Source organism: Capsicum annuum, chromosome 10 (genome assembly GCF_002878395.1).
Source record: "Capsicum annuum cultivar UCD-10X-F1 chromosome 10, UCD10Xv1.1, whole genome shotgun sequence".
NCBI classification, from domain to species: domain Eukaryota; kingdom Viridiplantae; phylum Streptophyta; class Magnoliopsida; order Solanales; family Solanaceae; genus Capsicum; species Capsicum annuum.
In genome coordinates this window covers 164,417,871-164,431,894 of record NC_061120.1, presented here as the reverse complement: position 1 = coordinate 164,431,894, position 14,024 = coordinate 164,417,871, and the positions used below count along the sequence as shown (strand labels likewise).

At 34.7% G+C, this 14,024-nt stretch overlaps 2 protein-coding genes across 4 annotated transcripts; one reads left to right on the top strand and one right to left on the bottom strand.

Annotated features, from left to right (window-relative positions):
* Positions 1-376: 376 nt before the first annotated feature.
* LOC107844402 (phosphatidylinositol:ceramide inositolphosphotransferase 1) lies at positions 377-5,845 on the top strand. The gene is given in 12 exon segments (XM_047398248.1): positions 377-654; positions 1,966-2,055; positions 3,178-3,264; positions 3,361-3,429; positions 3,613-3,693; positions 3,950-4,021; positions 4,129-4,189; positions 4,272-4,374; positions 5,042-5,137; positions 5,229-5,275; positions 5,400-5,437; positions 5,439-5,845. Coding segments are annotated over 12 exon segments (858 nt in total). The 5' UTR covers positions 377-621; the 3' UTR covers positions 5,520-5,845.
* Positions 5,846-7,076: 1,231 nt separating this feature from the next.
* Positions 7,077-11,049, bottom strand: LOC107845978. 3 transcript variants are annotated; one of them, XM_016690504.2, is made up of 3 exons: positions 10,617-11,049; positions 9,595-9,969; positions 7,077-7,743 (listed from the first exon to the last, which is right to left on the bottom strand). In XM_016690504.2, exons 2-3 carry the CDS (start codon positions 9,957-9,959, stop codon positions 7,506-7,508), a joined length of 603 nt encoding a protein of 200 aa, XP_016545990.1. In that variant the 5' UTR covers positions 9,960-9,969; positions 10,617-11,049; the 3' UTR covers positions 7,077-7,505. The 3 variants fall into 3 exon arrangements, with proteins under 3 accessions (XP_016545990.1, XP_047254203.1, XP_016545991.1); XM_016690505.2 differs by lacking the exon at positions 10,617-11,049 and adding an exon at positions 8,834-8,922 and having other exon boundaries at positions 7,612-7,743; positions 9,595-10,607; XM_047398247.1 differs by lacking the exon at positions 10,617-11,049 and having other exon boundaries at positions 9,595-10,600.
* Between the last annotated feature and the right edge of the window lie 2,975 nt (positions 11,050-14,024).

The window sequence follows — 14,024 nt, the reverse complement described above, 5'->3', positions numbered from 1 at the left end:
AACTAAACCTACAAATTACAGAATAACAGTTAACTCTTAACATATATTTTCGGACTTCTAATTTTTAAAAAATTATTATCATATATTTTAGTACTCCTAATTTAAAAAGAATTATTACCATATATTTTAAAGGATTGATCCCATATAATATAGGAATCAACAATATAAAAAAATTAAATAATAATTAATGAAAAATAGTGAAAAGATAATTTTGTCTATTGTAGTTCATAAAGAGCAAAAAATTTAAATTATTTTTTTAAGAATGTTTACATTTTTAATATTTTTATTATAGATATAAATTATAAACTATAGAGAATGTATTACGTACAATTCTTGGCATTAATTTAAAGAGAATTTTCCCCTCTCTTCTTTTTCAACTGCCTCTCCGTGTCCAACTCGCGTTTTATAATCAAAGGAGATTCTCCATATAAAATTATACTTGCATCACGCACTCTACACTAGTAGTTGTTGTAGCCCACAGTGAGAAAAAAGAAATTATAACAATCACATTCAACTTTAATTAGCTTACTCAAATTCAAGTTTATGTCAAGAAATTACAAGGTATAAATTTTGCGTTTTACAACTTTTAAGGATGAATTAGTGAGTCATAATCGAACAACGATGTTGTTTTACATTCGTCGTGCGGCTTCAAAGGTTCGTTTTCCATTTTTTTTTTTTCTCCATTTCTTCAAATTTGCTACTCCCTTTTCGTTTTTACTTTTTTTGCTACTCTCTCCGTTGCTAAATAAATTTGTAATTTTTTAATACTTTGTGTCACGTTAAAAACATCACTTATTTTGGAAGGGAGGAAATGAGTAGGGGTGTGCTTCGATCAGTTCGGTTCGATTTTGCATATTGATTCGATTATTGGTTTTTGGTTTTTAAATATGTAAAATCAATAACCAACCAATACGATATTTTCTTATCGATTTTGGTTTATCGGTTTTTGTTCCTTAACGGTTCGGTTTTTGGTTTAACAAATAAGAAAATACTTATAAAATGAAATCTTAGTTACCGCCAAAACCTACGCAATGCATTTTAATTTACAAGAATATTCAAACTTGAATTGAATGTTAGTTAGGAAAACAATTGAATCTTAATTATTGGAAGCTATAAATGCTTCAAGTTTTTTATTACGATAATAGTCAAACTATATATTATGCCTTTGTTGCCCTAAATAGATTAATACTTTGTGAATTACTGAATTATGAATTAGTAATGCATATAATCTGTATATGTACACATATCTTATCTATATATAGAGAGATAGAGAGATAAAAGAGAGATTTAAATATATAACATAAGTATAAAATAATAATTTAATGTATCCTTATTGGGTTATCGGTTTAATCAATAAACCAATAAGCTAAAATCGATACCGAACCGTTTACCCAATAAAATTTTTTATAAAACCAATAAAAAATCGTTAACCCGATAACCCAATACCAATAACCCAATAATATTTTTATCGGTTCGATTTATTGGTCGGTAAGCAAAAAGGGCTTGTGCAAGCAAGTGACACTTTACTTGCCTCACTTTCTTTAGCTAGGCTGAGAAGCCGATTCTCAAAACGACTTCTGGCATCACCGGAAGGATCGAAACCATATTCGTAGGCCGACAATTTTTCTGGATAGGTCGAACTATTGGAAGAAAATAGAAAAGGAAGACCGAGTGGGATCAAAGAAACTAGCGGGCTGATCACTAAATAGATACAAATAGGTGCAAATTCTGACATCACCACAGAAAACTTGGTTCTTTCGCTCCTTGCTGGCGGAGCGGCATACCGGAAAAAAAAAAAATTCTTCTCTTTCAGGCCTTTCAACCAATCGATACGACCACGGAGAGCCGCTTTTGCTAAAACTCGAGCAGGTTCGGTTTTTGCACAGCCCTAGAAATGAGTATATTGCTTGAGGGAACTCTTAATTTGTGTGATTCTTTTTTGTGTTTTTGTGTTATGTTAAGCAGTTATGGAGGAGAATTTGTATGGAGACTTCAATAGAAATCAATCTTCTTGCGTAGAAATGGAAGTATATTCTTGGAGGTTTGATATTTCAGGTTCATTTTGATCAACCTCTATTTTTTATATATGTTGCTTGGTTAGTACTCTCTATCTCAAATTTATATGTGACACAATTTAAATTTTCATAGTCAAACAATTTAATTTTGACCGTAAATATGAGAATGGAATCTTTTTAAGTTTTCTGAAATAAAATGTGCATAACTGCTTACAAAAAGTAAAGTCACAATAATTGATAGATTCAAGATATTACAACAACAACAAAAAAACCCAGTGTATTCCCACATAGTGAGGTCTGGGGAGGGTAAGATGTACGCAGTCCATACCTCTACCTCTAAAGAAGTAGAAAAGCGATTCAAGATATTATATATGAAAAACTTATGGTCAAAGAAAGACTTGTTTGAATCCAAAAAGGGGTAGGACATTGTTTCCCAGTTTTACTTGCACCATCTGGGTTCAGGGCTTGGAATGCATATAGATTTATTCATGTAACTGACCTAGACTAGTTTGAGATAGAAGTGCTTTCGCATTGTAGTTTTTTTGTTGTATGTTAGGTCTGTTGCGTGGAAAATAATTACTACCTCCCTTTTGGTCCGTTTAACGTAGTTTGACTTGATACGGAGTTCTAACTAAAAAAAGCGATTTTTGAAATGTGTATTATTAAACATGTCATAAAATTTATGTGAGAATAGAAGCAGGACAAAATGAGAAAGTTATAGATAGATGAGTCTACATATTGAAATGTGTCATTCTTTTGGGATGAACTAATAAAGAAATAATGTCACGTAAACTGGAATGGAGGGACTATTTTGTTTAGTTGGGTAGGTTGGTTTTATTTAAAGATGCTAGGAGTCCTTGATTAAAGTTTATGACTTGATTAGCTTTTGAAAAAGATGTGCAAATTCATCATGCTCTTTTACTTATTTGCAAAATTTTGGCTTATCTTCCTTAAAGAACTATAAATTTAGTATTAATCTTAATTATTTTAAAAAGTTTGAATTTTGGTTCTTCAGTCTCTTCACTGAATATTTGCCTAAAGTTCATAGTTTCTTCAGTACTTTCCATCTGTGTCTAGGGCAGGGAGGTGAGGGGAGAATCTTTGAGCAATCAAATTTTGCATTTCCTTTCATCTCTTAGTAAAATGTCTCACCTTTCTTCAGTACGTACATGGAGTTGCTGCTCGAGGTGGTCACTACATACATCGGCCTGGACCTACTCTTCAGGATGTCGGCTTCTTTCTTCTTCCGGTTGGTTTAATTGGTTGTTGGTTCTCTTTATCTCCACTCTCAGGGGAGATGCTCGCTCATATTCTTCCTTTTTCTTTTTTAAAATGAAAACTCCAGGAGCTTGGGCAAGACAAAGGTTACATAAGTGAAACTGTATTCACCACACTCTTTCTGTCTTTTGTCTTAGTGAGTTGTATTTGGTTATTTTCAGTCACCAACTAATGCTGAATCTGGCTGTGGAATATTTCCTTAACTTCCATCTGATTTTGGAGCTATGAGTTGGTTGGAATTTTCAGTTTATTTGCCATTTAGGTTTTGATATTGTATCTTCTTGTTCTAACTCTAGTCTCCCACTCATGTTTTTCGCAGTGGACATTCCATCCTTTCATTTTCAAGATCAAGAAGACCTATACAGTTCTGATATGGTGCAGGGTGTTGGCTTTCTTGGCTGTAAGTGACCATTTCTCTTGAGTGTCATTCTTGTGTTGTTTCATATCTGAAAGTCTCAATGAGTTTCAACTTCTCGAAGAAAAGAAGAAGAAATGCTTCTATATTTTCTGTTTGAATGTTGGCAAAGATAACTTTATTTATCTCCCTGAATGCTTCATTATTTGTTCTTAGGGTTACCGTCAAATAAGGAACATTTTAAAAGAAGTCATAGTATCCATTATGATCTGCTAAGTCGTTGAATGATTGTTCACTACAGGCTTGTCAGTTCCTTCGAATCATCACATTCTACTCTACACAGCTTCCTGGTCCAAACTATCATTGTCGTGAGGTAAAGACTTGTTTCATTTGGTTGATAATTGATGTGCCAATTTAATTTGCACTTTTCTGTTGTCTATGAGCTGAGTGTTATGTTAACTGTCTCTTCTGATATTGCAGGGTTCAAAGCTTGCCACATTGCCTCCTCCAAATAGTGTTTTAGAAGTTCTATTAATTAATTGTGAGATATTTTGCTTCGCTCACTATATTTATTAAGTTGTTCTCGTTAAAATGAGCTTATGGCGATGTTTATGCATAGGCAGTTCCTCGGGGCGTGCTTTACGGTTGTGGTGATCTGATATTTTCATCTCATATGATATTCGCTCTAGTTTTTGTGCGGACATATCATAAATACGGGAGAGGAAGGTAGTACATTTGTTGTATACTTTATAATTTTCTGTTTTGGTAGAACAGTTTCAGATTAGTGTTCTGTTTCAGTGAATGCAATCATTCTATGGATGGATTCTGGGGAAGGTAGTTAATTCTGAATTATATCAGCATCAGAGACCGCTTTCCTGTTTGCTTCTTTTCTTCAACCCGACCAACAACAACAGCAACATACCTAGTGTAATCCCACAAGTGGGGTTTGACGAGGGTTGAGTGTACGCAGACCTTACCCTACCTTGGGAGGTAGAGAGACTGTTTCTGATAGATCCTCCGCTCAAAGAAAATAGAATTAATAGGAGTAAAAAAGTCATGGGAAATACTATAGAGAGCATGTCAAAGCATGTTGAAAAAAGAAATGTAACTACAACAAAATAGTATTATAATCGAAGTGCAAGAGACAAAATATACTAGCATACATAGAAGGATTTATCTGTTATAGCTTGAAGTGCTGCTTCTTTCTTCTTTTCCTTCTCTTTCCTTTTTATTTTATTGATTTTCTGTAATTTCCATGACTTGTTTTGGGACTGAGGTGTAGTTGTTTGGTTTTCTGCAATTTAAAATGAATTCTCTGAAAATAAAGAAGGCTTGAATTAAGTGTTTTTACCACAGCCAGAAGTTGTTAGTGATCGCTTAATTTGATTCGCAGGTTTATAAAACTGTGTGCTTGGTTAGCTGTTATTGCTCAGAGCATCTTGATTGTTGCGTCCCGTAAACAATACACTGTGGACGTTGTTGTGGCATGGTGAGTGGAACTCTCAGTTTGACGATCTGTGTTGGAACGTTTGTTTGCACATAACTGCCTTAATTGATTGAGCTCTATTACTTTGTTACAGGTACACTGTTAATCTAGTAGTTTTCTTCGTTGATAAACAGTTGCCAGGTTAGCATCCTAATCCACACAATAAATTAAAATTTGGCAGCGTCCTCCACCTGCCCCTTTCTTGCTTTTCTGCTTAGAAGGGAAGGATAAAAAAAATACTGAAAAACTGAGTTCTTTCTTCCAGAACTGTTGGACCGCACTAGTGCAGCATTGTCAATTACCACTGAGCAAAGATAGCAAGACTAAGGAAGAGAATCACAAACTTCTGAATGGAAATTCTGGAGATCCTGCAGAATGGGTATAGAGAAGCATCCTGGATTGTGTATAAATGTGCAGAATCCAAAGATGGGAGCACTGTGCATGTTGAAGGAGTAACGAACAGTGTATATACGATACATGGAGTGCAACTAACCGAAGCTGGTAAAAGGCACTTCTGTCCAATATAATTACAAGGTTGGTTTGACAAATGATTCCTGATGTTCCTCCAAGTTCAGTAGTTCTGGTTTATAGCGTTGGATACAAAATCAAAGGTCAATGTTGTTGATGTCTCCATGTTCCCTTTGGTTAAAAATTATCAAATGTATAAACGGATTCCATTTTTGGTCAATAAATTATCTTTTTAGTTTTGTACTCCCAAAGTTCTTGTGTTGCATCCCTCCTTTTGCCGAGGGTCTATCGGAAACCCCCCCACGTCCACAAGGTAGGGGTAAGGCGTCATACACACTGTCCTCCATAGATCCAACAAGTGGGATTACAGTAGGTCATTCTTCCCATCTGCCTTAGCCTTGGTGGACAGAGTTACTTGATATCAGTGCTGGTGGGAGGTGGCAGGTATCCGTGGATTTAGTCGAGATGCGCGAAAACTGGACCGGATACCACGGTTATCAAAAACAAAAAGGCTATACACACTACCCTCCCTAGATCCGACAAGTGGGATTACACTAGATATGTTGTTGTTGTTATTTTGTTGGCTCAAACTTCTGGCTTTTAATTTTTCATAATTATAATCTAGCATTCGATTAGTTGGAGTGACAACACTAAGAAATGTTTGAATTCTTGTGGAGCCAACACTAGTGAATCCTTCCCATATGTAAAGCCTAAGTGAAATATTTCCATCTAAGGGTTGTGGATAAAGTTACTGCTACTTGTGTTGGTAGAAGGTAGTTGGTGTTAGGTAAGTTAGTCACTCTCACATGCTAACGTGAATTCTACTGTCATGTTAGAAAAAGGGATGAAAATGAAGTGCTCTTTCTGTCTAGAAATTTAACACAGATGGCTAAATACCAGCAAAAGTGACTGGGATAGCTGCTTAAACTTACAGTTGGTGTAACATGGGATGTAAAGAGCATGTAATGTTCCTTCATACAACAGTGGCATGGGATGAATAGATCCAATTGAATGCCTCAATGTCCCACGGACCACACTTTCCATTTTCCATATTAAATCCTGTATGGATGGGCAATAACCATTCTGCTAGAAAGGTTTTACTTAAATTGATGAACTGCACCTAACAGAAAATGAACCTTCTTAAGCTTCTAGCTGCAATGCTCTACTTCTATAGACTGTAGACACATGAATAGCCCATCTGCCTTGTATAGTTCGTTAGTGAAACTACATTCTGGGATCATTTGTTCTACATATTAGTTATGTTGGGATTATAATGTAGATATAGTTTACACGATGAATAATAATGTGGACTGGTATGCTGCAGTTGATAATGTAAGGATGTTATGTGTGACCCTCAAAATTAGCCAACACAGCTTATTTCTAGCGTCACATTTCTGCCATTTCTTAGTCATCACTTACGAGTGAGAGTCTGTTACATTGGATGTCTAGTAGATCAGAGTAAAAATGCCCAAAATTCATTGATCAACTTCACTATATAAAAAAAGATGCTCCAATATATTATCCTTTGGATGCACTTGCACACAACAAATGCATTTTGATAACTACAGTTCCAGAATCTAAATATCATATCATGTAATGGAATTTAGAACTAGTCAACCTCCACATTAAAATAAACATTTTGAAAGCAAAACATTTACGCAAAACATTGAAAATGGTACTTATCTTTGAAGTGTAGTACCCATCTCTAGGTTTTCTTAGTGGAGAAGATGTCTCAACCTCTATGGATAATCCCATTTACTAGACATAGAGGTTTTCCTTGCTTTGTGGTAAGTAGGTGTACTGCAAAGTTAGTCTGAAAAGAATGTGTAAATTTTTCTTTTTGACATCTCAGGGCTTCAATTGCCTCCACAGGGGCTTTACACATTGCACACTCTTCACTCTACTATGAGGGTATGTTAAAGTGGAACAGCCAAGAGATGACAAAAGCAAATACCATACAAGCTAAAAGGAAATTCAAGAATCGATGACCATTCAAACAATTTTGTCTCCCTGAAGAGGAAGATACTTGTGCAGGGACTGCATTTGTAGCCAAATCATTTGTTTCGTGTGTTTGCTGTCCTGATTCAATGTCAGTTGGCCCAACTACATTGAGTGCAATTGAATTGCATATTTCGCAAGTCCTGTAAAAATAACTTTAAATGGTTATATCGCTGCAGTCAAAAACGAACTTGCCAGAAAAGCTGATCCTTAAAGTGCAGCCGAGTGCATTCATTAGATAGTTACTAGATTTACAGTAAAAAAAATGATCTATCAAATTTACATCTCAATTATCAACTCCAATCAGTACAGTAACCACTGGCCAGAAAGTGTAATCAAGAACGTCATGAACTTGCAATTAGAGTGACAACGAAGAAGTTACTTGAGCTAGAGAAAAGGAACACCTCCATTTGTGGAAGGAGGAAGATCCAAAGTAAAGCATATCAGTCAGCAGATGAATGAAGAAAAAGATTTATGCATCATGTATGTTTAAATTTATATACACTGTATCAGCGTTTGGAACCATACAGTACTTCTGCTCTATAACAAAGACACAAATGATATCCGACCCCTCTCCCTTCACCCTCCGCGTACAGAACACATGCAAGTACACGCACTAGAGATGCTAAGTTATTACAGCAGTCTTATAACTCTCTTGAGAGCTAAGTGATTTGTCATTTGCATATGAATCTATATTGTCCGTGAAAGGCATAGAAGCAAAACTAAAACTGTTATGATTTATCTAATTTACCAACACTAGAGATTTCAGAAGTAGTGTATGCAGTTCCTTGTCAAAATTCACATGACACATTTATAGTTATTCACTCTGAGATACTCTGGTTTTTGGATTTAAATTTTGATTCCATATTTCAGTTTAATCCATCTACTTAAACTCAAGTATCTGTCAAGCGAATATGTATTTAAGGAAAAGAAACCAGCATCAAATAAGCCCAAGAGATGCATCTTAACATTTGCTAGTAAGCCTTTGGGTCCATTTTTGGTCATTAATTTTTTGAAACTTGTGGAATAAGTAGCATGTGAGGACAGAAAAGTATAATCCTTCAACGCGAAAAAATGAAAATAAACACTTTTTTCTCAAGGATAATCTGTCAATCTCTACTTTGATAAAGAAATATACATGTCAAATTTCAGTTAGAAAAAAACTAAAGAGCAAAAGCTTACAAAAGCCTATAGTAGGAAGAATAAACAGTCCTTACAAATCTGGATTAGTACCTGTCAAAGTCTTTTGCTTTTCATTTTATTCCATGGCCAGCTTCTTTAATTAACCCTCGTCTCTTTTTCCATTAAATGTCATGAGATCTCTTCCAACAAGAACAGACAACATTATTCTTACAGAACATTCACCGATTGTCGAAAGCACACGATTTCCAACATTACAGATAATTTACTGACACCAAAAGCACACACTTCCAACACAAGAATCACCAATGCATATCATTGAAAATATTAAAGTGAGAGAATCTTGGACACAACATAAGCCAACAAAGAACATCATGTTGAGATGCCAATCATCACATCTAATAAGCATCACGTTTATGTTAAATGTCTTAAATATCTATTGGGTCGGATCCACCCAGAAGGGGTGCTACTTAGCACGTTAGCTCGTTAGCTTGTTCTCCTCCTTAATCCTAACTCTTAATGTACAACAGATTTTCCACATTAGTTGACAGTTAGGATTTACATAAGAGAAAAAAGCTTTGCATCCCGTAAAGGATACCTAGTCAGTTGACAAAGGGTTTCCATTAGTTTCGTGAGAATTCCTGGCGGCCGCCGGCCGATGACACAAGTTGTGGTTGTTGCAGATCCACTTTTGCTATGGAGAAATCGGCAAGTCTCCTAAACGAGTAATCAAACGATGCTTTGTCTATGGTAAAATTGATGTTCCACATTGATCATATAGGCATCATAAGTTCAATATTCACCAACTATAAAACTAAAAGAAAGGAAGAAAAATCAAGCTTTGGTCTACTTACTTATTTCCTTTGATTTTGAACCATGTTTCAGCACAATGCTTATGTGCAGCAGCCAAATCGTCTTTACATGAACATCCCAATTCAATAGCAACTCCAGACTCATTTCCTGAACTCATCAAACTCAAATGGCAAATTCTGCAATCTCTTTCAATTTCCCCCAAATGCACCTTACTTTCATCCGCTCCATTTTCTATATCAACTGAACCAGCACACTCACTGGCACGTGCGTAGGTGTAATCATCTTCATGAGACCCGTCAGCACTGACATAAAACTGAGAACAAGAAGAAGCCTTGTCACTGATGGAGCCTCCGTGACTGTGTCCGGGGCACTCTAACTCCACCTCAGGCAGCTCTACTCTTGCCATTTCAATGACACTGAAACAGAAAATTCAAGATTTGATTCTTATGATACACTTGCATGAGTAAAGACTTGTGTCTCTATAAATATGAAGAATTTAGCAAAGTGTGTTGATGTGTTTGGTGGTATATTAACTCAAACATCTTAAAGTTAGCAGCAAAAGAAAAAAGAGAAGAAGAAAATGCTGAAAAGAGGGGGGAAAAGAACAATAACGTAAAAGAGAAAGGCTCATGGTTCTGTTCTAATAGCTATGAGACAGGGGACCTACACCGCTGGGGTCACACAGGGGATAGTGAGATGTGATGTGATTATACAGCAGTAGCAGTAGTTGATGGAATTAAAAAATAAGTAAAATTTAAGTTATACTAGAAGCGGAGTCAGAATTTTAAAATTATGATAATAAGTACATTAATAGATTTCTTAAAATATGTACAGAACTTTCACTAAAGCTACTGATTGAATCCTAAGATATATTCTAGCTCCGGTCCAAAAGTCGAAGATCTCAGACCCATAAAATACACTCTAGCTCTGCTCTTGAAGTCGAAGATCTCGGAGGTGCTGTGTTTTTATTTCTTTAAAATGTCCCGTAACAGTAAGTTTTTTAAAAGATGCAGAATCTGAAACTGGTCACAAGAGTCAATATTCTGAAAGTGACGACACTTACCAAAATGTGTCTTTTTAGTACATTCACATTCTCACTAAAATGTGAGTTTTAAGCCTGAACTTGAGATCCAATCCGATGGACATAACCACAGTATTTTTTAACTTCAGTTATGTCGTAGGTAGGACTGGCAACGGACCGGAACCGGTACCGCCGGACTGGTTTGACCGGATCCGGAACCGGTACCGGAGCTTCCTTACCGTTTTACGTCATCGGAACCGGTGTTACCGGAACCAAAATATTGGAATTTTCCCCTTGTTCAGACCGATCCGCTGGCTACCGGTGTGGAACTGGATCGGACCGAAGTGACACCGGAACATAACGTACTGCTGCAGTGTCTATGCATCCATCTAAGGGTTCTGTTTGAATTAGAGATAGGGTTCTGTTTGAATTCTATCGATTTTATTAATATCTAAATTGTCTATAATATTTTTGGCGTAAATTTTCTATTTCTTCGACGGATAAATCTTCCGGAATTGGTCATTTTCCTTGTTCTTCCATTCCGTCGTTACTATTTTCTTCAAAAATTTCATCTATTTCGTCTTCAATATGGGGCGATAATTTGGGGAGCCCAAAATTTCTTTGTTCGGCATTGATCCAATCTCTAAATAATATCGAAATCTTCAAACTATCCCTTGCTAACGAATATCGATGATCTCATATTATAAATCTTCCTGCGCTGAAAGCTTGCTCCGAAGCAACTGAAGAAGCTTGAGTTGATAGCAAATCTCGAACCATTCTTGAAAGTTTTGAAAATTACCTAATACGGGTCTTCCACCATGATAAAAGTTGTTGTTTTTCATTTTCATCTCTAATACTTTTTCGATCCTGCGAAAAATACAAATCAAAATCATTACTCCTACAACATTGAAGACCAAGTTCTTCGTCCATCTCGTCATCTAAATCATCATATCTACATCTAGAAATAGTAGGTTCGATCATCCCAATATTTTGTTCCATAACTTGATACAAGTCATATAAACTCTCAACGGTAAGTACTATGCTAGCACAACAAGTTTCAACTGATGGCTTTTCACGAGGTCCATTTTCTAAATTGTTGTATAATTTTCTAACCAACATCACTGTACCATGTTCTTTATAAAATGGGTTGAATAAATTAGTTGTTAAAAAAATTTGTGGAATATTTAAATAATATTTTTAAAATTTTTCAAACATAGATTCAATTGCCTCTTTGTAGGGGCATAATTTTTTATATTCAGCAAGTGTACTTTAGAAATAGCAGTAATAGTTACTAAAATAGAAGAAATAGTTAGAGTATATTGAGCAGATACTGTTTCCGTAGCTTATGTAAAGTTTTCAAAATTTTACAAACTTCTTGTATTGCAGTCCAATCATCTTCATCTAACATTAAATTAACATCATCATTATAAGCATTATAAACTAATTGTATAGGTTTACAATATATAAAAGCAACTTCAAGCATTTGAAACAAAGAATTCTATCGAGTAGGAATTTCTTTTGGAACTTTTCTATATGGAAGTTCACATTGATTACATTTATATTTAAAATCATCCATTACAGCCTTTCTTTTATTTTTAAAAATATAACTACAAGCAATTCGAACTTTAAGACAACCATTTTCAAACAAATAAACACCTTCATGTACTACCAAATTTAAAATATGTGCAGCACATCTAACATGAAAATGATTTTCATCCATAGGACATAATTTAGTTTTTAACTTTTCAATAGCTTTCAAATTATTAGAAACATTATCTAATGTGCGTGTCATAGGTTTACCAATAAATCTAAAATATTTCATGCTCTCCGCTATTATACTAGCTATATACATGCCGGTTTTAGACTCATCAACATATTTATAAGCAATAATTCATTTTTTGCATGTTCCAAGCATGATTAATCCAATGAGCCGTGAAAGTAAAACAATCATTACCGATAACACTACGACTCATATCAGAAGTAACAGATATTCTACCATCAAATTTATCAAATAAGCAACGAAGAAAATGACAATGTTCAACTTGAAATTTAAAAATATCATTTTTAATAGTATTTCGTGAAAAAACTTTAAAAGAGGAATTATATACTCGTTGAATATGAATATAATGAATAAAATCGGGATGCGAAGGAAAACTAAAAGACAAACACATAACAGCAACCATTTTCGCTAGTTCTTCTCTATCTACATCTTCACTATATGTCGATGATGAAATTGCTTCAGCCTGGTTAAACATGTCTAAAAGCGTTTGAATCATATTACCTCCTACAGATTCATGCACAAATTGTGTACCATCTTTTTTTGCCATAGCCTCATTTTTTAGACGAACAAATTCTTTATTACATCTCGTCAAATGCGAAGTTAGCAATCCTGTCCCACCATTTTTTTTCCTGGTCAAATGTTTAAAAACTTGCTTGCATTTATTGCAAGTAGTAGTACTTTTTACCCTATCATGCTCCATAAATTTCCAAACTAAAAACCTTTTAGTACGTTTGATACCTTTGACCCTAGTAAATTCCATTAACAGAGGAATTTCTTCACCGTGTTCTAATAATTTCGCAACCGGACTAGTAGGGGTAGGGGTATCACCTAACTCTTGTTCTTCTATATCATCTTCCTCCGGTAAGTCTTCCTCAAAATTATTATAACACCTACTTAGGGTCTCATTATCTAATTCCATACCGATACCAACATCAAAACCATTAGATTGTGATAAAGAAGTTTCATTAAATCTAGACGGTAATGAACTAGTAGTAGTACTAGCCTTACTTTTTTTATTTCTACGAAAAATCTTACCAAAGATTGATTTTTTACCACTACTATTTTTTTTTAAATCCATAATTTAAATTTAAATATTAAAACAAGCAATACAAATATTATAAATTAAAAAATTAATGTAAGTAAACAAATGTAGATACTAAAAAATAAAAATATAAATATTAACGTAAATAAAAAGAGATTAAACTTGGAACAAATATATCGAACGTCTACGTAAAAGCAGACGTATACCAAATATCGGAATTAAAAGATGATAATTGAAGCTTGTAATATCTTCAACAAATCTTCAACTCTAACTAATATAATAATTGAATCTTCAACTCCAACTAATATAATAATTATAAATATTTAGAGAGAATGTGAAAATATTAAGAGAGAGTATGAGAATTGATAATATTAGTGTGAAAAATGAATTGAAATAAAGGATATTTATAGTGAAAATTTTATTGGGTGGTGTAGGGTAATTGAGAAGGGGGTTGTTTAAACAGCTACAAAGCAACGGCCAAAAGAGCCGTTGTCAGTGCCGTACCAGATACCTGCCCATTTTTTAAATAAAAAGGGCAGATATTTAAGCGTCTGACGGATTGAAAGAGGTTAACCGGTATTGGAATCGGAACTATCGGATTTTTTCGAAGGTTCGCACCGGTAACGCT